Here is a 26316-nt window from a genome sequence, read left to right as displayed (position 1 = left end):
TTTTAACACAGTTTTCTTGGTCAGTATCACCTAGATTCTCAAAATCAAGATCAGGCAATTAATAGGTTCAGGGTTTTTATTAGTTTTCTGTGTGAGCATTACAATTTATAATACATCATATCTAGTTTTACCGCCAGAACGAATCTAATTTAGTACATCATCGTATTAGTAAAAACAAGCCTGATAAGTGGGCTAAACTTCCAACTAGTATCTTCACGTCCTTCAAACAAGGCAAGCTAGAATGTCAATCACTTTGCGGACACTTAGGTAGTGTTTCCCAAAAACAACCAAGCCCTGAATTAAACTAGGAAGCGTATACAATTTAAAGCAGGAAAGATTCGTTTGGTCCTTCCCCTCCCCCCAGCAGCATTTAATTAACAGCTATAGTTTTGCCTCGTTACAGTTTTGGGACCTCAATTAAAAATCCTGGAGTCTGTCGGGATGGAATGGTAGGCGCCAGTCGCCCAGTGTCGGGCGGCACCTCCTTACCGGTAGCCAGGTCCGGGCTGGGTGTAGCCCTGGGGGCCGAAGGGCGGCCGGTTGCGGGCGTAGGGGTTGGGCCCGCTGGGCGGGGGGGTGATGGTGCTGCCGGGCGACGGGGTGAAGCCGGGCCGCGGCTGGAAGGCGCCGGGGGCGGCCGGGGAGGCGGGGGCGCCGCTGTAGGGAGCGGGCTGGGAGGCCTGAGTGGTGTAGGGCTGCGGGGGCGGGTAGTTGCCCCCCGCGAACTGCGGCGGCGGCTGCTGCGCCGGCAGCTGCGGTGGCTGCCCGGGGAAGGCAGCGGCGGGGGCCGGAGCGGCCGGCTGGCTGTAGGCCGGGAACTGCTGGGCTTGCTGCGAGGGGGGCTGCTGCTGGCTGTAGCCGGCTGGAAAGGCAAGGAGAGAGGCGGGGTGAGAGGGAGAGAGCGAAGAACCAAGGCCACCTGCAGAAATACCTTTGTTTGTTTGTTTACCGTGACAAACACGAAGCAAGGCAGAGAGCACAGAGCAGGCAAACCAAGAACCAACAGAGACTGTTCCTGCCTTTCACATAAGCGCTGCCTGGGTTTGGCGCATGACTACGGCAGCACAGCAACACTGAAAATGGTATAAAATAGCTTTCCCGTGACTAACTAGAAATAAATAAATAAATAAAAGACAAATAGCATTTTACCGTCACGTCACATGAAAAATAAAAAGGTCTTATTGGTAAATGAGGCAAAATGCAACCTTTTTCCCAAATAAAAACAAAACCTAAACTGTCACGAAAGTAGCATCGGGGTTTAAATAAAGTCATACCTTTGGTTAAATCGTGTTTTCAGTTCTTTAGGGTTAAATATGAAAAAGTTGTGCAGAACACAATACTTCAGTGCGAAACTGCCATTTAAACACATCCCAAACTTGATTTTTTTCTGTATAAAACCAGCTTCCAAACGGAACTGCTCTTATTGAAGACTTTAAAATGACACAAAGTCCTTTTATGAAGAAATAGCTACTTTTATCCATCAGTGAAACACACCTGCAGCTACTTGCAATGAAACCTCTCCAGTGACTGGAATCCTGTCAGCATTAAACACCAGACACACAAATTATTAAAAGTGCACATCCCTAAACAGAAAGAGTAAGGATTGAAGAATGCACTGGAGTAAATTCTGAAACTCACCTTGAAACCAGGGTCAAAATTTACCCATGAGACAAACCTCCGAAGGGTCCATTTTTACTACCATGAGTACGTAACCACATTGTTGCCTAAGAGATCTACTAGAGCAGGAGTGGATCCTGCTCTTGGGGGACACGGGTTTGAAAGAAGACAGTACTCATGGGAACAACATCAAAACAAACTTGGAAGTCCCATGAGTCAAGATCCTTAAAGCCTGCTGCCAAGAGATCCTCATTAAAAAAAGAAAAAAAAAAAAAAAAGACTGTTTCTGAAAAATTGGGCTAATTGTGAAATAAGTAATGAGAAACAGAGGAGCCCCAGATCAGTTGAGGTGGTGTTTCATTCTTACTTGAAGACGGTGTTGATTAGAATGCAGAACTCACACTGCACTGCAGCTTTCACAGGAACTTCTCCAGTAAAATAATGAATTAGATGATGGTGGGATATAAATAGAAAGCAGATGGAAACTCTTTCCCCCTCTCCCCCCCCCCCCCCCTCAGTTTTTAAGCCTAAAGAAAGTCAGATAGACCCTTCTACTTCCAACAGGCTCGTTACTTCTTCTGAAATTATGCTTCAGAAAGTCTGTCACTGTCTTCTAATTACAAATGTGGGTGTGAGAAATCTGCAGAGAACAAGACACCATTTAGAGACCCCAATCAACCCACTCTCGCACAGCGCACAGAAACAAGGGCTGAGGCACAAACCTTCAGTTCCAAGTTTTCTAGGGTTCTTATCCAAGACAAACACGGAATTTCTTCATAAGCTCTACAAGTGTTCTCATCTATATCAAGTTTGATGCACTCCCACTGTATATACTGCACACCAAAAAAGAGGCCATACAGGCTCTAATCTGAGTCACTTAATGGTACGGGAGTCTTCTGTTTAAGTTTAAGGAAGATTGTTTAAAACAAAGAATGATAAATGCTTTGTATCGTTTTCTAGAAGTATTCAACAACTTGCAATTTGTTATGGAATCTGCTGTTGTAGGTTCATGCCTGTACTTTAGCTGGATTACAATTCCTATGCATTATTAGATGCCAGCTGCTTCTTAAAGTAAATAACCAAAAGTTCTGAAGTCAAGTTTATTTTGGGTATATGCAAAAGCCAGCTTTTCGTATTAGACTGCACATAAACCACTAATGCACTAAAATGTTCTTCAGCTATAAGTCTTCTGGCACCTTTACTTGAGGTACCAGCAAAATCAACAACTGAAAAACAAAACCTATCACTTGAAAGTTTCTCTGAAATTACAGTATTTATAATAGCTAAGCATTTACTAAATGACGACTATAAGCAGTGTTCACACCACTACATGTTGTACATCGAGATCAGTTTAGATGCAAGAAATAGGGGCCTCCAATATTTAAGGAAGCTAAATTGGAATGTTTTAGTCACTTACTTGCTAGAATCCCAAGCCTGCACAAGTTAATCCTGAAGAATTCTCATACTTCAAAGTGATTCATTTTGCCTACCTTTCTAACAGTGTGTTCTGCTGATTAATAACAAAGTCTGCTTTTAGTCACAATCAAGTAGGATTGAGATACCAAAACTCCAACTATGTATTAAAAACACAGACAGCTTACAGGTAATTTTTGAATCATGCCAAGTTCCCTTCAGAACCACAGGCGCTCAGCACCCTGACCTGCCCCACAGAGAGGTTCAGGAACTGAAGCGCAGGGGGTCAGGTTGGGCACTGCAGGAGAGGTTCTGCAGCTAAACTGCCATTTGAGAGCTGCTTACCTGGGTACTGCATACCGTACTGTTGCTGAGGCTGAGCCTGCGGCTGCTGAGCAGGGTAACCGGGCTGTTGGTACTGTTGATACATTTGACCTATGGATTAAAAACTTATTTAGTTGAAGCCCAGCACCCTGGCTATATTATAAACACGCAGTCAACAACATCCTAGCATTTTAAAGTCACAGAAACAAACCCTCTCACAACATGTAAAAACTTTTTCTAAAAAATCTGAACGCAATCAAATTTGAGTACATTCTACCTAATTACCAACTGAAATCAATGTACAGATTTTAGTTTCTGAACCAAGCTGTTCTGAAGACTAAATGATGTTTAACTCCAACGGAATAAATAGTTCTGATTTGGTATGTGGGGCTTACTATTTCACATTTTCAGAAGATGCTAGAGCCATGCACCTTAATTAGTGCTACTCTGGTGGGTAACAGAGCAGGAATCTTTAAGTGTCTTGATAACTGCTCCAGAACTTACACTGTAAATTCAAGTACTTCTAAAGTTAAACATGTCTTCAGACTGTCTGTTTATATTATGTTTTTAAGGCCATTTCTGTATTAGAGTACTGTAAGCAGAGTGGTACATTATTTATTCTGACCACATTTTCCAGATAAGTCATCCATCTCTTTGTATCCGACTTGCTGTAAGCCAAGTTTTCTTAAAAAGACCCAGGGGTATACACCCTAAAGCAAAAACAAAACCACACATTCTTAAGCTTGGGTATTCTAATTCAATGCTAATTTTTCCTAAATTTGCTATTTCCAATTTCTTGGCAAGAAGAGGCTGAATATTTGTTTATACTTAACCTATGGGCCCTGTTTAGACTTTACGCTTCTGCTGTTTTTCAATTTAATAACAGGCATAGTCAAAGAACCCAGACAATTATCTGCCAAAACTAAAGCTTAGCTGAACTGGAGCAGACGTGGAAACTTTACTATTATAAAGTGTTGCTGTACTATTATTCATTCTGCAGAGATCAGCAGACTGTATAAATACAGTGTATCTTCTGAATTGTACAAGACAAAAGCCATTCGGCTCTGCTCCAAGTCCTTCCAGACCCCTGTGCACACTGCTTTAACACCACTCCTTATTTCTTCTTTTCTCTGCGGTACTTGCAGCTGAAAGCAACGGTATTTTACATTCACACTGAGGTGTTCAAAATATTTTATATTGGTGCAGTCGTTCAAAATATTATTTGGTATGCAATTATTGTGGGATGATGAGTGCCAAACACAAGGCTTGAAGAGAATTTAAGCCTGTTAGTTTGGCAAGTAAAAATTAGAAACTCAGAATGCCTGCTTTTGTTTTTTAAACTCCATTGTTACAGGGAAGTTCTGGGAGAACAACCAGGAGGCTGCCTACAGGCTAACACAGAGACCACACTGGCACCTGCTGGAGATCACCGGTAAAGGAATATGAAAGAAACAGCATGGAGTTTTTCCAAAGCTGTCTGAGGCGGCTTTCTGTCTTCACCAGGGTTGAAGTGTTAGCCAAGAGCAAAGAGGTGCTCTAGTGCTGCTCAAGAAAAGATTCTTCATTTACAGCCAGGAATGCAGTCAAGGATCCTATGAGTCCTTAAACACACAGTTTTCCCCCTCATTGGATTTTACTCTGAAAACAAGAGCTACAGAATCTGAGTCTGGTTTTGTACTTAGTGCTTATTGCAGTCAAGGATCTGCCAGCATTTACCATTGTTCCTGTGCACTGAAACAGCCTGAAACAGCCATTTTAGCTTGAATCAGAGAAAAAAAGACCAAATAGGCATATAGTCACACAACATTCTCTTCTCGAGAAGATCATGAAGGCTTACGAAAATGAACTTTTATATCTATTTTAGAAAAGACTAAAAAAGCGTCCACATCTGTACATAACTGGTTCCTCTGTGTGTTCAAGCAACTGGATTTAGGGGTACAAAAGCACAGGCATGCCACAAGAGACAGCACTATACTGAAACTTTTTTGTTGTATTGATTTAATTCAAACTAGTGAGTGCTTAAAACTTTATCAAGGACGCAAGTCACTCCTTAGTATCTGCACATAGAGGAAAGGTGACTTGCTATTCACAAATAACGATAACTAATAACCAATTATAATCATCATAACATCATTTATGGGCAAAGAATGCCATTAAAAAAATAATCCCTGATAGGAATGATTGACACACAATTGGCATCACCATTTTACTCATATCCTCAAAATACAGGGAAAGTGGGGTGGGGAAGCATAGCTTGGGGTGTTTTGGTTTTTTTAAGAAGTGAACTAATAGTTCAAAACTAGTTTTAAAACTACTTTCTAACAAGGACATGCTCTGTACCAACAGTGCCATTTGTGTGAGCCAATCCTGTTGAAAACCTAACCACCAACACGCACCCGAAGTTCCAGCTGGGCCACGGCCCTGCACAGGTTCTCAACTCGGCTGCACAAGTGCAGGAAGGGAGAACACAGGTCCCCAAATTACCACTGAAGAACTGAGTGCTACCAAACAGTGAAGCATGGAAAGCTACTCTGTATTTCAAAGGAAAGTCTCTGAACGCTTTGGATAAAAGCAAGTTAGCTTATGAGAAAAATTCAGGAGCTGGTAATCGCACATATATTACCCAGGTTTCGTAAGAGATTGCCTTTACCATGTGCACACAGTGGACGCCACAAGCCCTCCCACTAGTATTTCTGATGAACAAAGTGCAATAATGGACTTCTGACCTCCTCCCAAGAACCGACCCATCCTATTTTATCCATAGAGTGTAAAAAATATAATCAATACTTAACATATTTCAGTGGTAACAATAAAAACTGCATAAACTACAGACCAAAGCCTTCATAATTAGTGCTGTTGTATTTTTACATGCAAAAAAAAGGACTTGGGGAAAGGTACAGTACAGTTCAGTGTTTAAAAAAAAAAAACAAACCAACTCCAACACAAAATAAACTCACTATAATTTCCTTGACCCAAGTTTAGTAAAATCCTTGTATCTTCTCTGATACTCGGGAGAGAAGTTGTCTAGGCTCATGTAAAATGAGTTTTTCTGAAACAAGTACTTTTTACCACCCCTGGTGTTAGCAGCCATTCAGGATTCCAACCAACTGCTGCTAGTGCTTTTAAGTGTTTCGCTTTTTTGTTTCAGTTCTAGTTTAACATCAATACTTAAGATCTCATGCCTTATTGCATTAAAGTAAAAAGGCTAAATTCATAAAAATATAAGTTCAGTAGGTGAGAGTATATTTTTTGAATACTAAGTTTCCTAGCTGCTGAGAGAAAAACCTGAAGCACTTTTTTTCCAAAATTTGTTCTACACAAATCAAACGCCAAACAGTTATATCTTTAAGCTACAAAATTATCTCTTGCTGTTTCATTTATATCACTTGACTAATTCTTTGGAAAGTAAGCAAAAAAAAAGCTGAAAGCAGCAAAACAAGTTTTTTTACAAGCTTCACTGCAACCAACAGCTTTCATGCCTAATTCAATATTATGCCTAACTACAAGTTGCTCAAATACTCTGCTCAATCAAAATGTTACTGATGCCCTTCAGGCAAGATATTCCAAGTGACTGTGGATACTGTCATCACCCTTCAGTAATGCCTCTGACATTTACCTCAGCATTATGTCACTATAGAAAGTGGCAGAAGGTTGTAAATTGTTTCTCAGTAACACAAAGACAACTTCATATTGTACTTTGTAAGGAGGCAGAGATACCAAAGCAAGTCATTCCACACAGTTTCATCCAGAACTATGCAGGTCCAAAGTCTCAGTGCTCTTAGAAAATATCAACATGAAAATGATGCCCAAATGTAGCAAACCTCTGAATACGTTTATATTTAGAAATTAGGTAACATGTAAAAGGATACAGTACAAAGGAATCTGAATACCAGAGTTCAGACCTTCAGCTTTAAAGGAGAGCCAAGTGAGGCTCTCAAGGATTACACAGGAAAACTACAATGCATACGAGATAGTTCTAAGGTTTCACCTGACTAGCACAGAGCCATATGTAGTAAAGAAGCAATGCACTAATGGCTTCGTTTTGTTAGATAGAAATAGGTAAACAACATTTTTAATACATAGTAGACAAACAGCTGTTAGCTCAGTGAAAGCTTGACACGACACACAGGGTATGATACGAACTAACATTTTCAGAGAGCTTTAAACTGCAGCGTATATAAATCTGCCTTACAGTAAAATGAGCACAGATGGAAGTAGAAAACTACTGTGAAAATCCTCCTCCCGTTACATCACCCACTCTTAGATAAAGCTACTGCTCCACCTACCGTTTCTATATTGAACAGCATACGAGGAAAAAAGCTTTTCTGCCTTGTGGCACAGATGAATTTGCAGTTTTGTATCAACTTTGGGTCTAATTGGAAGTCTTAGCTACTGATCACTCAGACACACTTATTCGTGTCTTATGTAGTAGAAAGACCTGCTGCTTACCTTCCACCTGACCAGTCTGTGGCTGTGCTCCGGGGTACGGCGGCTGCTGTGCCTGAACACCAGGGGGATGGGCTGCAGAAGAGGAGGAAGCGATGCTGTCTGGTGTTCCCGATCGCTCTTCTGCAGGGGCACTGGGTGGTCCTAGACGAGCAAGAACAAAATAATAGTATGCGAAATGAACAGAGTTTGAATTTGAAAAGCCTAATACAAGACCATTCCCTTGCAAAGTTTTTAACATTTTTTCCAGTTCTCCACAGATTTACATCTGAGAGTGTCATGCTAAAGCTAAATATATTTGCACATCTAAGCTTTCCTTTGAAAATATTCTGGGGCGGAATCTTCCGCCTGTCTCTAAGTCACTCAAATTTCATCCTTTCGGGGAACCTGACTCATTTGTGAGATAAAAACCTGCGTGACAACATGGCTTTTCCACAGCTTCAAGTGTTAACCTTGCACATGTACACTGAAGACTTGCTATGTTTGGACAGAGTACACACCTATGCACCTATTCTTTCTCACCTAGAGCAAAGGTGCAAGGCTGCATGTAACTGTTCAAATGCACTAGTATTTTACTGGGGCCTACATGGGCCCAGGCAACAAAGTGCAGTCACAGCATGCAACAGAAAACCTCCAAGGTATGAGTAAAATTTGCACTCCCGGACAGGATATGGCAGGCTTCAGTCTAAAAGCAATTGTCTGCTTTGATAATTCTGCAAATATTCTAGCTAGCACCCAAAGAGAGCAGGTTCTGTTTTCCTTTTCCCAAGGCGTATTCTTACCTGACACCTGATCATCTGTCAAGCCAAATGCTGACATGACATTCTTGCTGATTTCATCCTGGTTCTTTAGCGGATCAAATGCAGACATGCTTGCTGCTATAACTTGAGTAGATGGCTTAACATTAGAGTCAGCAGCAGCAGGTTTTTCTTCCCTACCATCTACAGCATCTACAAAACAAAATGCCCAGTTATTAATTTTTGAGAACTGAAACACCATCATACATATATATCATACTATAGCAAGTTTAAAATTGCATAGCTTTGGGGTTTTTTAAAATGTTTTAACTGTTGAAATGCTTACATTAGGATAACAGTGATGAATCAGTGATGTATCTGAAACTCTGATGAATCGCAAAACTTAGGTTTCATTGCACAATTACTTAAAAATACACTGCCACTGTGGATTATCAGCATCATGTATCACTTTGTCTGAAATTCAAAGGTACAAGGCTCCTGCTTCAACAAATTGTTCTGGTATGACTTGCCAACAGAGAATTCAAAATTAGGAAAGCTTACAGGACAGGTTCCAGTTTATTACAGTGTTTCATCAACTGCAGGTTTTGTTTCGTTCTATCCCCTTCTCCCTGAATTCTTTCTAAGCTGAGAGGTGAAGTTTATCTCTTTGCAATTATACAACTAACACTGAATCACTCATAAAGCCCCTACCTAGTAGAGTGCTGCATTTTCTCTTAAAAACAAACAAGTTAGAGGTTTGACTAGCTATTTCTGTTTACACTCTAAGATCATCACCCTAACCTCCTTCCAAATGGTTTATAACCAGAATCCACAGTATTCCACTGGAATTAGTAACTCTGGAATTAGTATTGTAGGAACTGGGACTGGACTATTTTTTTTTTTAAACAAAACCAATAAAACTTTGTGTAAAACACAAAAGTAGTGTTTCCTAAAAGAGAAGCTGGAGTTCTCAGTTCGCCTCTTTACTCAGAACACTGTAACTCCATGACTTCGTGTCATCATTTTCTGTGTCCAGCTTACCCAAAATCTGTAGCTAAGCACACAGAAGAATAGTTTGTACAAACTATATATATTTTTTTTTTAATTTTTTTTTTTTTTTACAGATCTAAACTAGGAGATCAATGCCTGAAAACTGGGAGAATAAGACTTCCTTCCCCCTTTTGCCCTCCTCCCATAATCCTTTCCCACTCCTACCTGCACCCTTGTGCTGCTTACCCTGAGACAGCTCTGATGCTGGTCTGAGCTCAAAATGTGTGGATTCAATTTCCTAACTGGGCAAAAAAAGCAGATATTTTTGCTGAATTTGCTTTTTACTGTTTTGGTGAATCAAACTTGCTTAGCGACATGACAAGATAAGCACCAAAGCTAGCCCAAAGTAAGCAGTCGCAGTGCTCAGATGAGAACAAGAACTCTTCAGCAACAACAAGCTATTAATTCAACTCAAAGCCCTCTCAAAATGTTGTTGCAACTCAAAAGTGTTAGTTATAGAGTTTTCATACCTTGTAACAGAACCTCATACTTCTAAGTTTTATTTTTAAGTTAACTTAGTGCTTTACTCCACATAATTTGAATAAAAATTCTGCCTCTGAAATAACTGAAGCATTAAAAACTAAGTTCTGAACCATCAAGCAACAATTAGGAATGATGACAACCAGTATTCAAACCTCCATTTTTCACTTTGTTAAAATGCATATAACTCTGCACATCAAACCAAACCATTCTTTGCCAGGCTGCCTACCACTTTCAGGCAGATTAGTGGAAAGCCCTGGTTCAGCTGGTGGTTCTAAACAGTCCAGTAAACGATTGACTTTATTGCGAAGTTCTATCAGCTCTCGACGCAGGTATTTCACCTGATTAGATTCTAGGGGTCTTGGTTGTCCATTCACTGCAAAACAGCAATTACATAAATTTAAGACTGTGGTAACATCTTGACATTCAGTTTAAAATGAAAAGAAAAAAAATCCTCAACTTTTACTTGCTTGTAGCATCATCATCCTCTGGAGTTTGAAGAGACAGAGTTTAGACAACACAAACTGAACTCATTCTAGAGCCTATTGTTCCTTTAATATAATCTCAGTTCAGATTAATCCACAGTACTAGGACCGCATAGTAAAGTCTGCCATAAAGTTTCTGTGTTGTTTACTCATTTCCATGAATATACCCTGAACAATACAAATATCACACTTGGTTGTGGAAAGCTCTCCCTTTAGAAACTACCTTTAGAACTAAGGCAGCATACACAACACTGCTGCAATCCACGAATAAGGTCACTGTTCAGGTTAAAGGTTGCCTGCTACTCCTTAGAACTATGTGCTAATTTACCAATAGTAGATTGAAAATAAAGAACTATTTTATACAAAGGCTGAAGGATGAATGTTAAAAACTCTTCAACTTTAAGCAATTAATGTTAGTTTTTAGTAGTGTACTAGTAACACTGCAAGTTTATCATCATCATAAATTTCTCCCACATCTGTGAAGAAAACACTGTGCACAAACGCTCAACAGTGGAAGATAACAAGGAAAACAGCATTAAGAAAACAGTTGACTATATATATGTGTGTGTGTGTGCCATATACTTTAAGCAATCTTATAAAAAGAAATAGTCTGTTTCCACAAGTTCAGACATCACATGAAACATCAAGAGAGAAAACAGATATCGCGTATTAATTCAGTATTTTCAACTTACTGATTTCATTCTTCTGAGGTGGCAAACAAAGTTTTTAGTACCTTCCAGTGAAGCCCACTGCCTGAATAAACATTAGTTTTTAAAAAAAAAAGACAATCTTCTATACTTACCAAACAATGTCAGCTTAAGTATCCTACTGCATTGAATTGCAAAGGAAAGATCTGAGCTATCAAAAATTGTTATAAGATCTCCATCTGCAAAAAACATGAAAAAGTTAGATTAAAAGCAAAGTCTATTAACTACTGAACGTTTTGCTAGGGCAGAAGTGTTACTTCATTACTAAAAAACATTCTCTATTTGATTCTGAAGCTACTAGAAAAAAGTTACCAATTAACACTATTGCAAAAAGGGTACCATACCTCATTATATGGAGGATGAGAAAACTGAAGATGTAGAATTAGTAAATAGATGGCTTTTTCTGTCATTACTAAGTAAAGCTTATATCCTTGTTTCCCTGATCTACAGAGACATACGCTGCTGATTTAAAAAGCATCTAAAATAACTTTGGTAGGAAGAATTATTTCAAGAATTAGGAATACTTCTCAAGAAAAATGAAGTTCTCAAAAACAGTTGTGTTTTTTTTTTAAATCATATCACAACAAAGGAACAAGTTAGAGTGGTACATAACACAACACAAAAACATTTATTTCAGCACAAGTCAGTGTGCAGGGAAATTATGCACAGGAGATGTGACAGACAAGCAACTGGCTCCAAAAGGGAGCCTTCTGACATTAGCCCTTTTAAAGTTCCATATAGCTCATAATTCTTTAATGTTTCATCCTGTATGCAAATATAAGAGCTAAGAGTTCATAAAGGCCAACACCAGAGGGAATGATACTGCCGGTTAAGTTATATGCCCCTTTCAAGTGGCTCCAAAACTGTGCTGTTCATGAACAGACAGGAGAGTCACGATAGACAGCACAAGCCAATCCCAATTTAATTTTTAAAACCCAAACCATACACACGAACTAGGGAAAATTTTAAGTGACTAGAATGCCTTCTCAGGTTATACTCGGAACACTGAGGTGCAAGACTGATTTTTCAACAAGTGAATGATAATAAAGTTCCTGTGCAAAAGTCAATAGTAAAAATATCTATCAGCCTTAACCCACAAATAGGAATGAAGATATAAAGATGTCACAGTTATCAGAACAAAACTTTTCTCTCAAACCAGGAATTTGACATGAAGTCTCATCTCTTAGCCATTTATTTTTGTGTGGCAGATTTCAGAGGAACTCCCATCCCGATGCATCCTAATGAATCTGCACATTGCCATCAGACAGAGAAGCTATGTAAGAACTGTGTGGGATCCTTCATTCTTAAGACACAAAGTGCCATGCATAAAGCACTGAACACCTTTAAGCCTATCAATACCCAAAAGAGACACCAAGCTCCCATTAAGTCTGGTCTCTCACAATTTTGTACCCAAGTCAAGACAATAGACAATCACGTAACATCTTGCTTGCTCAACAAGATCACAGGTGAAACAAGACTATTCTCTTTGGCAGGATGGATTTTCTGCTGTTTTAACTATTCAATGATTATTAATATATTAATGATGAAATGAAGACAAATTAAGCAGTGAAAAGGAAAGGACTGTACTGGCAGAGGAAAAGAGAAGGGATAGCAGGACAACTTCCTTCCAGAACATCTCGATGATGAGGAACTGAGATGAGACACTCTAGTGAAGCTTCACCTTCAGAAGCAGCAACATTGGACAAATGACACACAGCTTGGAAAAAAGCTGACTCCAGTCTACCCAAAGTTCCTCCCTAGAACACTGTTACAAGGAGGTTTTATGGACGGACACAGAAACATGTTTTTAATTACAGATTGCTGTCTAAAAATTCTGAGGTATTCCTTATGCATTGGTGACATTAAGATCCAGCCCTTTGTATGTTATGGTTAAAAATTTCAAATGGATGCTAATGCTTCAGTATGAATAGTCATAAAACACACGATGACAAGTTGAAAAAAAGGAATCTCAAAATTTGAAGAACTAAATATTCTAATTTTGTCACGCTCTGACTACAGGTAATATCTCTGCAATGGAAGCCTTTCTTAGTATTATACTATTAATACCACCTAACAATGCTCATCTGTCTTCAAAGAAGTTGCTTTCTGACAAAATAAACTAGGAATCTTACTAACAAACTGGTAACATATAAAATAATTTTCAAGTATTCCTGAAGGAAATATTGCTGTCTCCAAAGATTTTTTTGTATCCTATGTCCTGTTTGCACTTTCACAATCTCAAAACAGATTGGTTGACAGCAATATCAGTCATGGATTCACTGAGTAGAGACTGGAAAGCCTCCAAAGATGGAGGCTCCAAAACCCCACCATGCAACCTGCTCCCGTGACACACTGCCCTCCTGGCCAAAACTCATGCTCAAGCTCTCAAACTGCAGTTTATAACTGCTGCCATCTGGTGCTACTAAGAAGACTTGGGATTCAATGGTCTTTGCAATTCCCACTCAGTTTGCTGGAAGCCGCTATTAAGCCGTGCCCTCAGCCTCCTCTGCAACACCCTGAACAAGCCCATCTCCCTCAAACGTTCCATGTAGACCACCTGCCCTAGGCCCCTCATCATCCTCACTGCATCCTGCTGGATCCTCTCCAATTTCTCTGAGTCTTTTTAGCCTGGGGTCCAGAGGGCAAAAATGAGCATGGAGTTCCCAGGGGCCTCACCAGTGCCAGGGGAGGCAGGGGGTGGGTGGGTGGGTGTGGGGGTCTGTGCAGTAAAGGTGTCCCTGTTTGCTATTATGATCCATAACAAGGCTTATAGAATCAGACCCTAAACAAGTAAGTTTCATAAAGTTAAACAGTCCTTTCTGTTTGGCAGTGAAGTGTGGCGTTTTTACTTTCCACCAGCTTTTCAAGTATCCTTTCTTAAATGCTGATACCAAAAATCCACTAGTGCCTAACACAAAGCCCTTCTACTCCATGTTCTCCTGCTTACATGATAAATTATTACTTCTCTTGCCAATGCACAACACTGACAGACCGTCTTACGATGTTTTTCTGTCATACCAGTCAACACTCAGATTCACTGCCTGAACAAAGATGCATGTCTTGAACAGTTTATCCTGCATAGCCAAATGAAAATTTACATTAATAGACACGGTTTACATGGATTAATGTCAATCAAAAGAATCCAGATCATTCCATCTTATTCTCCTTTACCTATTTTAACATCTATGTTGAAGGTAGTTACGAATAATGATTAAAGTTTTGCTTTTAAATTGCTAGCAGGAAAGAAAAAGGATGAAAAACACCAAGTACAGAATCTTGTTAGAAGCATAAAGACAGTTCTACGATTCATATCAACAGCCATCAAGTTATTACCCAGCAGTGTATATGCTAGAATTCACAAGGTATATGTACATGTCAAGCCATTCAAAAGTCAACCAATTCAAGAATATTAGATTTATCAAACAAACTTTTCACTTTAAGGAATGTCAATGAAGCTTAATTCCTGTTATTATTATATAAATAATAATATACAATGTTAATTATTTTCAATTGAAGAGTAAAATAGACTTTATTTTCTCCAATTTTATTATTTCAAGAGCTTATCTTTATAGTTTTTACAAATGGCATAGCTTTCAATTCCTATGTAACCCTAAATACTCCCTTGTATGCCAATTATAGATTTTTTTTGTGTTTAGCACAGGCTAATGACCCCCTAAAATTACCAATGGACTGGACAGTATTTTAGCATTAATTCCGCATCATCATGATGCCATCCAATTTTGATGGCATTAGAAGTTAGAAGAAATTGGAAATGTTTAAGACACTGAAAATCCACCTCATTATCCTTGGCCCCATCAGTTATGCTTCCTTATCTACCAGCTCTATCTAGCCTTTTATTTACCTTTTTTTTTTCCACCCTATTCAATTTTGGGGAAAAAAAAACAAACTCACCACCTAAAAATGTAGTTTTCCTTCAGTAAATTTACCCCTTTTAAACCTAAAGGTAGATACACTACTGACTAGCACACCACCTTGACTACATACACTATGAGTTAATAACTCATTATTGGCTCTGACAAAAGATATCAACTTCTACTGCAAGGTAATGAAGAACAAGAATGAAAAGGCATTCTCACATTTAGGCACTCTAGTTTTAAAATTAAGCCTAACTTAAAAAAAAAAAGTAACTTTTCTATTATTGGCTCCTTAGGAGCTTTAGCATATGATGTAACTCAGTAAGGTGGTATGCTTAAGATACAATTCTACTCTTTGATTCATATAAATTCACCACTGGCACTCCTCATGGGTTTTGGGGTTTGGGTTTTTTTTTCAGGCATTTGTTATTACTATATATTCAAGAACCTCAAGCAGGACATGAAAATAATTTCTCACCTAGTAGAGACATCTCTGTAGTTAAGAAGTTTGAAAGATGCCCATCTTGACTATGAAATCTACCCCCACAAGGCAGTTACCAAACTGAAACTTCTTTCCCCTGGTAATTAATAAAAGCATCACGTAACTAAAGAATATACTTCTGACTATCTTACTCCACAAATCCAGAGACAGAAAGCTTGGGATTTGAAGTTTCCTAGTCTCTCCAAATAAGCATACAAGTTTGGGAAAAAAAAACACAAACAAAAACGTGTTCACTTCACGGATCATGACAGCTTGATGAAGCCTGAATATTTTGGAGAAGTTCAGAATAGAAAATCCCATATCCAGGCCTGAAGATCACTAGCTTCTCATGTTACAGCAACAAGAAACAGAACCAGGAGGGGTAGATAAAGCATTCTTCTGAATGTTCAAAAAGCATGCACATGAATTCTGAGAGTTGCAGAAGTAGTGGAAATCCTTAGATGAACTTCATAAAAGATGAAGACAAGCATTCCTCCAGGTTTGGAGGTATAACTAACAAAATGGAAACAGCTAAAACATATATATTCTAATACTTCTAATGACTGAAACAGATTAAGAAGAATATTATCTTAGTTGAAACAAAGAATACCACAGTCTTCATATGACAATCAAACTGAAACCTGGTTCTACTAATTGTTCCTTAATCGTTTGCAGCTTCCTCTGACATTAACACTGTTCAAGTGTTCTTAGTAGTGTTCATCATCTAGGATAATGTATACAGAAATTTCATGTCACAGCGGAGAAGTACATTCTGAGACAGAAACAGATAAATTAGGCCCCTAGGCTGTGAAATACAAAATGAAACCATAATTACAGTCTCCATCATATACCATTATCTTCTTCAAAAAGACAAACATAGAGGCACACAAAACCAGAGAACTATACTTAAAGAATAGATAAGAACACAGGAAAAGGGAGTAGAAGCTTTAACATAATGAAGAAGCATCCAACAATCCCCTTTCCTATTCCAGAAAGAAAACCAAAATTGTTTATGTGATAAGAGGAAAAACAAAACCACCACAAATCCACTGAACTCTTTCCCACTAGAGATCAAGACCTAAAATATTAGTCCCTCATTGCCTATCAATTTTGATGAGCTCAAAAGCTTCATGAACCTGAAAAAACTGTCTCAGGGTAATTCAAAGTGAAATTTTATTGCCTAGGTGTAGGAACAAAAGTTATTTGACATTTTAGCTACCAGAGACAGTGCTAAAGCTTCCTAGTGCTATTAAGAAAAATGAAACTGAATGCTTCGGTAATGTAGCTCTTCTACTGCACACCAGCATAATTATTATACAGTCTTCCATCTGACTAAGAAACTTTGGATTTTATCACTTCGTTCTCAGTTTCATTTTATGAATACCATCCTTCTCTCCCAAATTAAGTAACTTATCCATGCCCCACATTGACACGCAAAGAAGAAAAACCCTCAGAACCACAAGCCTCTTTCTAAGCATCTCGAACAAGGCCACATTCATTCTGTGGAAGCCCTTCTTTCTTAAGGTTGCATTTGTTTAGCACTAATGACTAAGATTTTCTTTGAAACAGACTATGTACAACCAATGCCCAACAGATTCAAATTGTCACACAGAAGAAAGATTAAGTCTAATAAATATTTCAGGTTAAAAGTTTCTTCTCATCTTTAATGATGGAGGAAAACATAATCAAGAATTACTACTACCTTAGTCAAGTCTTATAAGAGCTTGCCTTAAGCCAAGTAAAATGGTTGGATAACAGAGAAACTTGCAATAGCATGAGCTTCCTGCAACAGCCAGAAAAAAGAACTTTCAGACAGCTAGCATTCCAGGAAAACTAGAGGAAATACTATGTTAATACAGGATAGTGACAAGAGGTACAGCATCTATAGTCAGATTCAAAGGATTTCACAAGAAATCACTTGCATTTGCAAATGAATTTGGAGAATTTTGAAGTGGGGAATTTCACAGGTTCTGTTGTCCTCAGATAAATCGTATCAGAACAACAGTAGTACGTAAACCTTACCTTCATCTTTATATTTTATTGTGACTTCATCATTGCTCAGAAGTTTTCCTCTAAAAACTCTTTGCATCATTAGCACCAGTTCATCATAGGTGATATCTTCATTATGAATAGGAATTCTCCTAATATCTTCCCCAAGCTGAGCTTTGATGATCAGCTTCCCACTTAAATCCAGCTGCCCATTCATGGTGGACTCCTTGTCTCCTGCAGACCTGTTAACAACAGAACATTAAAAACATCATAGAAAACTGAACTGTTAGTTATTTAAATGTATCTGATGACAATTCTGAAGCTTTCTTTCAAAAAGCATTTCTGAATGCTTTTTGGAAAGCATTACTGTTGGGCTCTCTGGAGAGCTTCCTTTCTCAGACACCTTCTATGATGCACAACTTCTCAAACAATGAAGTGTACAATACACTAACTGGGCTCACAGGCAAAGAAGAACTCTGTAAGACCAGACACTTCAACTCAACAGTCACCACAGTTTCCAGTGCTCAGAATTTAAAAGGAAAGATTTTTAAAATATCAGACAGCTTTTAAGTATGTGTGACAGTCAGAAATTCCAAACTTTTTTTTTTTTTTTAAGATATAAACTGTAAGCTGTCATGGAAGAAAAGCTACAAAGGAACTAATATTCCTTAAGATTTGCTTTTGAGATACATGTATATATCTCTCTCGGGGAAAGTGAAATTGTAGCAAATGCTCTCATCATATCTTACAACATCATACTGGTTATATTATCACCTTATTAGATAATTTTTACATGCCCCATAATCATGATAACCAGCAAAGGACTTTTTTTTTTTTTTCCCCATTCAGGAAAAGACTGCCAGAACAAAATATCTTTGAAAGATTATGGGTGGTAAGGTGGTTTTATTAAGGGCATCAAGTTGAATCATGCATTATTTCATAAACAAATGGACAAATAAATGAAGAGCTGAACAGATATTATATGAATGATCAGAACACATTGAGGGTTTCCCTCCAGAAAGTAATATGCAATAACTTTCCTTTTTTGAAATTTTGACTGAGATGTTTTAACCAAGATTTTAGATTTTTAAAAGCTGCTCAACAGACCACACTTAGCTACTCCTTAGGCTCACAGCCACAAAGTTTTTTTATGTAGTATACACGGTCAGAACAGTCAGTTACTCTCAGTGCTTTAAGAGAGGTAGACAACTGTTCCAACTTAAAAGGAAGTACAACAAAGCTAGCCTGTGTTGAAGCAGTTCACAGCATATACTACAGTTATATATTTAACACTTTAGAAGACAATTTAAAAATTACCACTTTGTATGAGGCATCTCTTTTGTTAAAAAAACACACACAAACGCCTTATGTTCAAAAGAAAAACAAACTACAGAAAAGTTACTGAGCAGATGAATGAAGAAAAAAAAAAGAGATCTAGATAGCTAGTCAAATGTCCCCTTCTTTCTTCACTGTTTTGGACAGGACCAGAACAATAGATCTGGAATGATGAGCAATTAAAGCAGCAGTTATCTTAAGATCTGAAGTACAAGTACTGGAGATCTTAAGAGTAGGAAGCTCTGAACATCAAAATTGACATTTCCAAAGCCACATGCAGGCAAGCATGCTGTTCGTTCTCTTGTGCAAAAAAAATTCTTGGTAGAGACATGCAGGTATTTCTCCCTCACCTGTAAGGATGCTATAACACAGTGCTTTATGAGAAAACTGAATTTTGCCTTGGTCAGTTTATTTTTAAAGTATTACATTTACATTGAAAATTACTTCTCTCCTACCAGAGAAACAAGACACTCAGCCAAAGCCTTTGATACATCATACTTTGATGCACTTAAATACATTTAACCCTACTGTTTCAATAGCATTGTTTTGCATTAAAAAGATGCAGCACGACGCTATCTCTAGAGTGCAATTCAATTTCTGGGTTTTTTTTTGTAATTGACTTAATATAAAGCAAACATTTCATGCAAATCCCTTTGGTTAGCTCAATGACACCCCAAAAAAAACTACAAGCATCTACTGAACAAAACTCATTCTCCTAATCAGACGTAAAAGGAGGTAGGTGGATACAGCCTAATTGCAGAAAAAAAGGGACCTGCAATTAACATAGCCAGGCTGCTGCTGAGACACTATGATGAAACAGTGACGTTTATAGTATCATTAATGTTCACTAGCTCATTATTCATATTCTGAAACACAGGAGTCTTGACTGCAGGTGCATAAACTCAGTCTAATTAACACTGTTTAAGTTTGTTGTAAAAGCACAGGTTTCTGCAGAAGTTGTTTTATTTGTGTTTTGGGGTTTTTTTTCATTTAAAGCATTAAAAAAATAAAATGGCATCCATCAACAGGTTTACTTTGACCTCCTTTCCAAACACATACATTTATCATTACCTTGGCTGTCTTACTGATGCTGGATTATTGGGCAGATTTCCCACCTCACTTCAGGATAGAGTTAGGATAAGCCGCCATGCACTATCAGTGACAGAAAACAGGAAGCTGCATCAGAAAAAAAAACACAAATATTTATTTGCAGTCACATGTCCTTAGAACTATACACTTCACATCAATCTTTGACCTTAAAACATCTTAACAAATATACTCAACTAAAACAAGTCACTGTTTTATCCATAATGTAAAACCAGATTTACACTTTTGAGTATTGTAGAGTTTGAAGTCCAAGTAAACCACATCGTGAATAAGATTTTTCATTTATAGAAGTAGGTTGTTTTTTTTTTAAGTTTTGTAACTGCATGTAGGAATTCCTAACAGTAATGTGTTCCTTTCCAGGATGGTGGTCTTCCCCAGCAGTCTCAAAATATTCACTTGTATGGCCTCCATCTTAAAATCCCAGGTTAAGTTAAAGAAAATAAACTTTGATTGATTTAGCAGTATAAAAACCTACAAGTCCATTTCTCAGCTTAAGGCTGAAGCCTCCATGTCATTAATTAGTGCATCTTCAAGGGCAGACTGCATATTAGGACAGACTACCAAGAGGAAAGGAGTAGTAATGCCACTTTTCCACAGGAAGAGCCGCCAACATGGGCAAGAAGGCGGAAACGCAGTCAAAAATACACAACCACTTAAAAATAAGATCTGCCCTCAATTCAGCTTCAGATAGGCTGTCCAGCAGGAAAAGTGCAATGTGATGAGCTGCCTGAAGTTCACGCAGTCCACCTGTTTATTACACAAGTGCTTAATGCCCAGAGCTACAAGACCATGATTTAATATACAGCCCAGTCCAATGGAGAATATAGCTGTGCTTCTCCCTCCCACCCAACAGGTGCACCCTACTTGGCACTCTCCTCCTTGTCTCTTTCTCTCTCACACACAAAGTCAAACATCCACGATCTGATTTTTAGATGATTCACTGGTAACCAGAGAGAAAAAGTAGGTTCCTCACAACCACATGAAATCGGGCTTCCCAACTCTCCTCTTTAAATTCAACTAATAGTAAACGGGAACAAACAGGCACAAGACATACAGGACAAAAGCAGAGACCAAACAAACCACAGAGAACGCACAAAGCCTCTCTCTGGTTCTCAAAGGCTGGCAGCTGCTCCCCTCATGCTGGGTATGAACCTATGGGTAAACACCTTTAAAAAGGGCTGTACTCAGTCCTGACAGGGAGAGGGTAAGACTGTTGTGACATACTAAGAGATTACTTCTCTGATTCCTCACTCACATTTTATGAAATGAGTAATGCATGAAGACGGTGCCCTCTTTCACCCTAATCTTGCTACAGCTCCAGGTAAAATTTATTGCAATGGACAAATACAGGATACAAATAATGCATCTAAGAGTGGTTTAACTTAAGAGAGTTCATTTAGCTACCAGGCACTGGTTTTGCTTCTTTAGCATTACAATGTACGCTACTTAGAAACTGGCAACAGTAAGAATCGAACCTCATCTGTAATCCCCAAAAATACACATTTTGGTGGACACACCTAAGCTCCTACGGCCTTTCAACAGATTGAATGCATCATTTGTATTTTCATGCACGGTAACCAGCTACTGTAATGTACTTACAGAACTATAGTATCTTACTAACATCACTCACAGAAATCCACTGTGTGTATATCAACGATTACAAAAAGGTAACAGGAAAGCATTTGAATGCACTTTTTTTGTACAGCTGTTCTCCATTCTGCTTGAAGGTGTCCAGGTTTTAAAAGATAGACTCTAAACACTGCAACTGCTTGCAACTGTTACAGACAACTATGTGAAATGTTCTAATTATTGAATTACACAGCATTCAAGCTTCTCTCACTGTGACACAGCTGAATGGATGACTCCCTTGAGAAAGTTTTTCAGAGAAGACATCCAGAATGCACACTAGTGAGCTTTTTAACAGAACCCATCACAGTATCTACTTTCTTGAGGGGAAAAAAACAACCAAACAAAAACCATTAATGTCTTGCTGTTTAAGACAGCCTATTTTTCATAAGAATCGCATTGTATCTTTCTAACCTTCCTGGTGTATCACATGCATTTTGGAGGTACTAATTTTTTCCTGCCCTCTCGGCTCACTTTCTATTCACATCATGCACCAATCTAAACGGTGCATGTGGACAGTGACTGTCCAATCTAAGCCAATCACTCCAGGATCCCTTACTAAAGCCATGATGTCATAACTATGTTGGATTTCACTCCCTTTTTTGCATTGCAACAGAGAAAACCAGCCTTGACTGAGCAAAGGCAGAACAGGCATTCCTGCTTTGCTTTTTCCTCCGTCAAAACAAGGGACAAGGAACAACGGGGTGAAGCACATAGAAACAGGGCCAAGTAGCACTGCCTCCCAAACCTCCCTCGAGGGAACCATGAGTTTTCCCAAGAGAGCTGGGAGGTTGGGAGGGAGGGGAACAGAAAGGAGAAGAGTTCTATTCGTTTATTCTCCAGCTCCGATCGGGGCAGGCCCGACCCAGTGGGGAAGAGAAATCATAGCCATTGCCTGCCAGAACACGAGGAGCCTACAGTTTTCCTGGCTCCCAAGGGGACAGAGGCCTGGTGAGCAAGGGAGCACCCCTCTTGTGGGGGAAGGAAAGGAAAGAGGGAGGTAGGGAGGGAGAGAGGCCTCTGCCAGCCCTCACCCCCGATCCTCCAGCCCGAAGGGGTCGGGGGACGGTGTCGGCCTGCCTCAGGCGCGGCCGCGGGGGACGCGAAGGGTCTCCCAGCCTCTCCGCCAGGGGCCGAGTCGCCCCTGCAACCGGTGCGCGGGGGGGGGGGGGGGGCTTCACCCCTAGCCCGCAACCGCCCCTCCCGCCGCCTTCACACAGGCGGCAAAGGCTCCCCCCTGGCAACGGCGCGGGGAGGCGAGCAGCCCCGCTCTCTTACTCTGGCTTCTCCGCGGTCCCGCCGGTGGAGGCCCGCTCCTTGCCCCGTCCGAGCCCGGGCACCGCCACCGCCACCGCCGCCCGTACGTGGCAGTAGAAAGAAGGGGCCGGAGCAACGGCCGCCAACTGCCGGGCCTGCGCCAGCCGCCCGCATGCGCACTGCCAACGCCGGCCAGGCCAGCGCCGCAGTGCGCACGCTCCGCCCCGCTACCCCGCCTCCCCTCCGCGCGTCAGACGCGTCACCTCGCGCGGGCGGGGGCGTGGCACAGCCCGAGCCGCGTCCGTTGGCGGGTGTCAGGGCGGGCGCGGCGCCGCGTTGGCGCTGTGGTGGCCCAGCCTCCCCCCCACCTCCCCGCGCTTGTCACCTCACTCTTTTCTACAGACACGCCCCCCGAGAGGGGTGGGTTTTAGCCGTTGTTTCTCAAATAGCCAGGATTTGGGGCAAAAACCTTTCAAGCTCTGGCCCCAGCAGACAAAAAGCCGGTCAGCAGGCTGGTGGTACCTCTGAGGTAGGAGTGACGCCCCGTCTCCCCGCCTTCAGGGGACACGTCTCAGCCGCCGCCGAAACGCGGGAACCTACGGCCGAAGCAACGGCAAACGATGGTTCAGAGCGAGCCCTGTAAGTGAGGGCTCGTTTGGAAACGCAAGCCTTGACCCTCCCTCGGATGGCGACGCCGGGGTGAGAAATCGGCCGTAAAAATTACAGCGTACTCGTCAGCCGCCGCCACCCTCACACAGAGAGCCTGGGTCATCCTCCAGTAGTCGTTGCCCTGATACAGACTATCCTTCCAGACATTCATTTCTATCCCCCTGCCGCCCTCCCACCTTGCAATCGGAGCTTGTTCTTGCAGCTTCTGATTGCAGAGAAAAACACGACTCTGAAGCCAATTTCCTGAGTTTTCTGTATTAAAGATGCAAGAATGGACTCCTCAGGGGGCCTCACAGAGCTGCTGGAACTGGACCTTCTGTTACACCAGGATATTTGGGAATTCTGCTGGCTTTCTTCACTTATAAGTGAAGCTACATGTGCAAGTACATATGACAAGTATCTGTGCAGAGCTAGCTAAAGCAGAACTGCAGGTAGTTATTTCCTGGAGTTTGGGATGCCTCAGAAAAGACACCTTTTTTCTTTAGTACTAGTCATGAAAAGCGAGGATTCCAAATGGCGATTTCTGCTGGGACAAGAAAGAAGCCATAGGAGTTTGGGTTTTGTAGTATTTGTCTTTGCTTAGAGCTTTGTCTCTGTTAGAGGAGTGTAATAACAAGTCCAACTAGCAATAAGCAGCTATTATTCACAATGAAATGGAGGTGAAGAAAGATAAATGTGGTACATGTTTTTAATTGTAAAAATTTCGAGGAGGAGGAGGGGTGTGGCTCAGGACACTTCTTTGATAACTATTAGAAAATATTTAGAATTCGGGGATTTTCCATGGAAAAAAAAATATCATCTCTTTGCTTTTAAAAATATAGGAAAGGGATCTGCAAAATAGGACTTTCCATCCATTACACTCTCTGCCACTCGTATTTCATACCTTTGTACTGATGATTCAGTCCTTCTCCTATTCATTTCTTTATCAATGCAGTGTTTCCAAAGTGTTAACAAGAAAAAACTTCATGATCCTTAAAGCCCACATATCACAAAGAATGCCAAAGTTCACTATATTATTAAGATCAATGTTCCACGTGTAGATAAGAGCTGAACTATTGTTCCTGTAACAATTAACTGTATAACCGGCAAAAGATTATTTTACTTTGTTCCATTTTTGAAATTAAGATTCCCTCGATGAAAAAAAAAAATGCATAAAATGTGTAATTTGCTGGAGGTGGGGTACGCTGAAAATTTTATGTTAGGTGAGATGTGCTCAGTGTTGGCTATAACGGCGTTTTATTAACATCTGAAATACTTAGATATAGGATGTTTAATTTAATTAGTAAAAAGTCACCACTTTTCCAGTTCAATACTTCAAATTCTTCTTGTTTTTTTTTTCTTGGTTTTTTTTTTGTATAATATGGAGACAATGTATTTATTAGTTTTTTAAAGAGCTGCGTTCAAAATTAAATGGAATGTGCTTTACAGACTATTTTTGTTTGTGGGGAAAAATATCAAAGACTAGAAAATATTTTCACTCATTTAAGGCACCATCCTCACAGTTGTCAAGCCGTGTTTTACAAAACAATCAAATATCATCCTTCCTAAACCACACTATAATTTCTAAAATACTATTTCTTCAATTAAATTGAAGGAAATTACAAAGGAATATATTATACATTTGATTTACAAATAAAAAATGGATTTCCATAGAAACATAAACTTCCTGACCAAAAAAAATAGTACGTATTACCTTTCCTAGATAACTTTTGATGATCTTCTCTGCCTTTTCTGGAGCAGTGGTGGTGAACTTCAGCCTTGTATCTGATGTGACTGCTCTTTTTGGAGGCTTATCAATGCTAGATAACACTTATTTTTTGCTTCATGGAGAAAGCACAGATTTCTAAGACACAGAGAACTTCTCAGGACCGCTGAAACACTCCTATGAAGACATTCAGAAAGTCTCAAGTATGATATCCAGTGTATTCAGAGATGCTATCCCTAAAGGTTGAGCCATTGCATTTGATCATGCCCATGACTTTATTCGGAGCAGCTTGGATGTTTTCAGAACACACCACATTCCTTTTCAGAAAAAGTGAAAGCAAGAGGCAAATCTGACCACACTTCTTAAACCAGATTATTTAAAATTCAACAGGGTGTGCTTATTTTATTAAAGCCAGAGAAGGCAAAACATATAAATATATTTGTTTAGAGAACAGAATAAAGAAATAATGTTTTTAAAAATTACCTGTCTAAATTTCTCAGGCTTTTTTCTCACATAGAAGAGAATGGGATGAGTCAGTATAACTATTCCCATTCTCCAGTGGGCCTTGCCACTTTTCTCAGAGCCACAAAGTGGGAAAACCTGCTTGCACTTCACACACCGCTTGCGCTCAAGCCACCGTACGCTTCCGTCTGTCAAGGTGCTCTCCCCTTACTCCTCACTTCAACATCCAGAAACCCTTCTCCCCTCTCCCTTTGACATTGTTTTCAAGCTTTTTGTACTGAATAATGTTAATACAAGGTGGGTGGAGAAGGGGAAAATTTGTATTTACTTATAGCCTAAGTTTAGAAACCAAGCTCCTAATGCCAAGGTCAAGGGACTCCTCTTCAAAGCTCCCCATAAAGCCGAGGAACAGAGAGACGGAGAAAAAGGGGCAGCCCTAAGTCCGTTCAGAGCACGGTGCTAACTGAAGCCCTCCAGCTGCTATTCTGGTAACACCTATCCGCCTTTGAAAGCCAACGAGCTTCCTATCACAGGCTAATGCTGGGGGTGAT

At 39.9% G+C, this 26316-nt stretch overlaps 1 protein-coding gene across 3 annotated transcripts; it reads right to left on the bottom strand.

Moving 5' to 3' along the window:
- Positions 1-61: 61 nt before the first annotated feature.
- On the bottom strand, positions 62-23178 carry TFG (trafficking from ER to golgi regulator). Of its 3 annotated transcripts, XM_074146057.1 has the most exons (9): positions 22951-23178; positions 20011-20115; positions 17638-17846; positions 11355-11438; positions 10297-10443; positions 8583-8750; positions 7804-7944; positions 3376-3465; positions 62-862 (listed from the first exon to the last, which is right to left on the bottom strand). In XM_074146057.1, the coding sequence occupies exons 3-9, from the start codon at positions 17819-17821 to the stop codon at positions 486-488; spliced, it is 1191 nt and encodes a 396-aa protein (XP_074002158.1). In that variant the 5' UTR covers positions 17822-17846; positions 20011-20115; positions 22951-23178; the 3' UTR covers positions 62-485. The 3 variants fall into 3 exon arrangements, with proteins under 3 accessions (XP_074002158.1, XP_074002149.1, XP_074002168.1); XM_074146048.1 differs by lacking the exons at positions 20011-20115; positions 22951-23178 and adding an exon at positions 18922-18938; XM_074146067.1 differs by lacking the exons at positions 20011-20115; positions 22951-23178 and having other exon boundaries at positions 64-862; positions 7816-7944; positions 17638-17821.
- Between the last annotated feature and the right edge of the window lie 3138 nt (positions 23179-26316).

The sequence above is a fragment of the Numenius arquata genome, chromosome 1 (genome assembly GCF_964106895.1).
Source record: "Numenius arquata chromosome 1, bNumArq3.hap1.1, whole genome shotgun sequence".
NCBI classification, from domain to species: domain Eukaryota; kingdom Metazoa; phylum Chordata; class Aves; order Charadriiformes; family Scolopacidae; genus Numenius; species Numenius arquata.
Note: the sequence above shows the minus strand (reverse complement) of the source record. Positions and strands in the feature narration are given on the sequence as shown.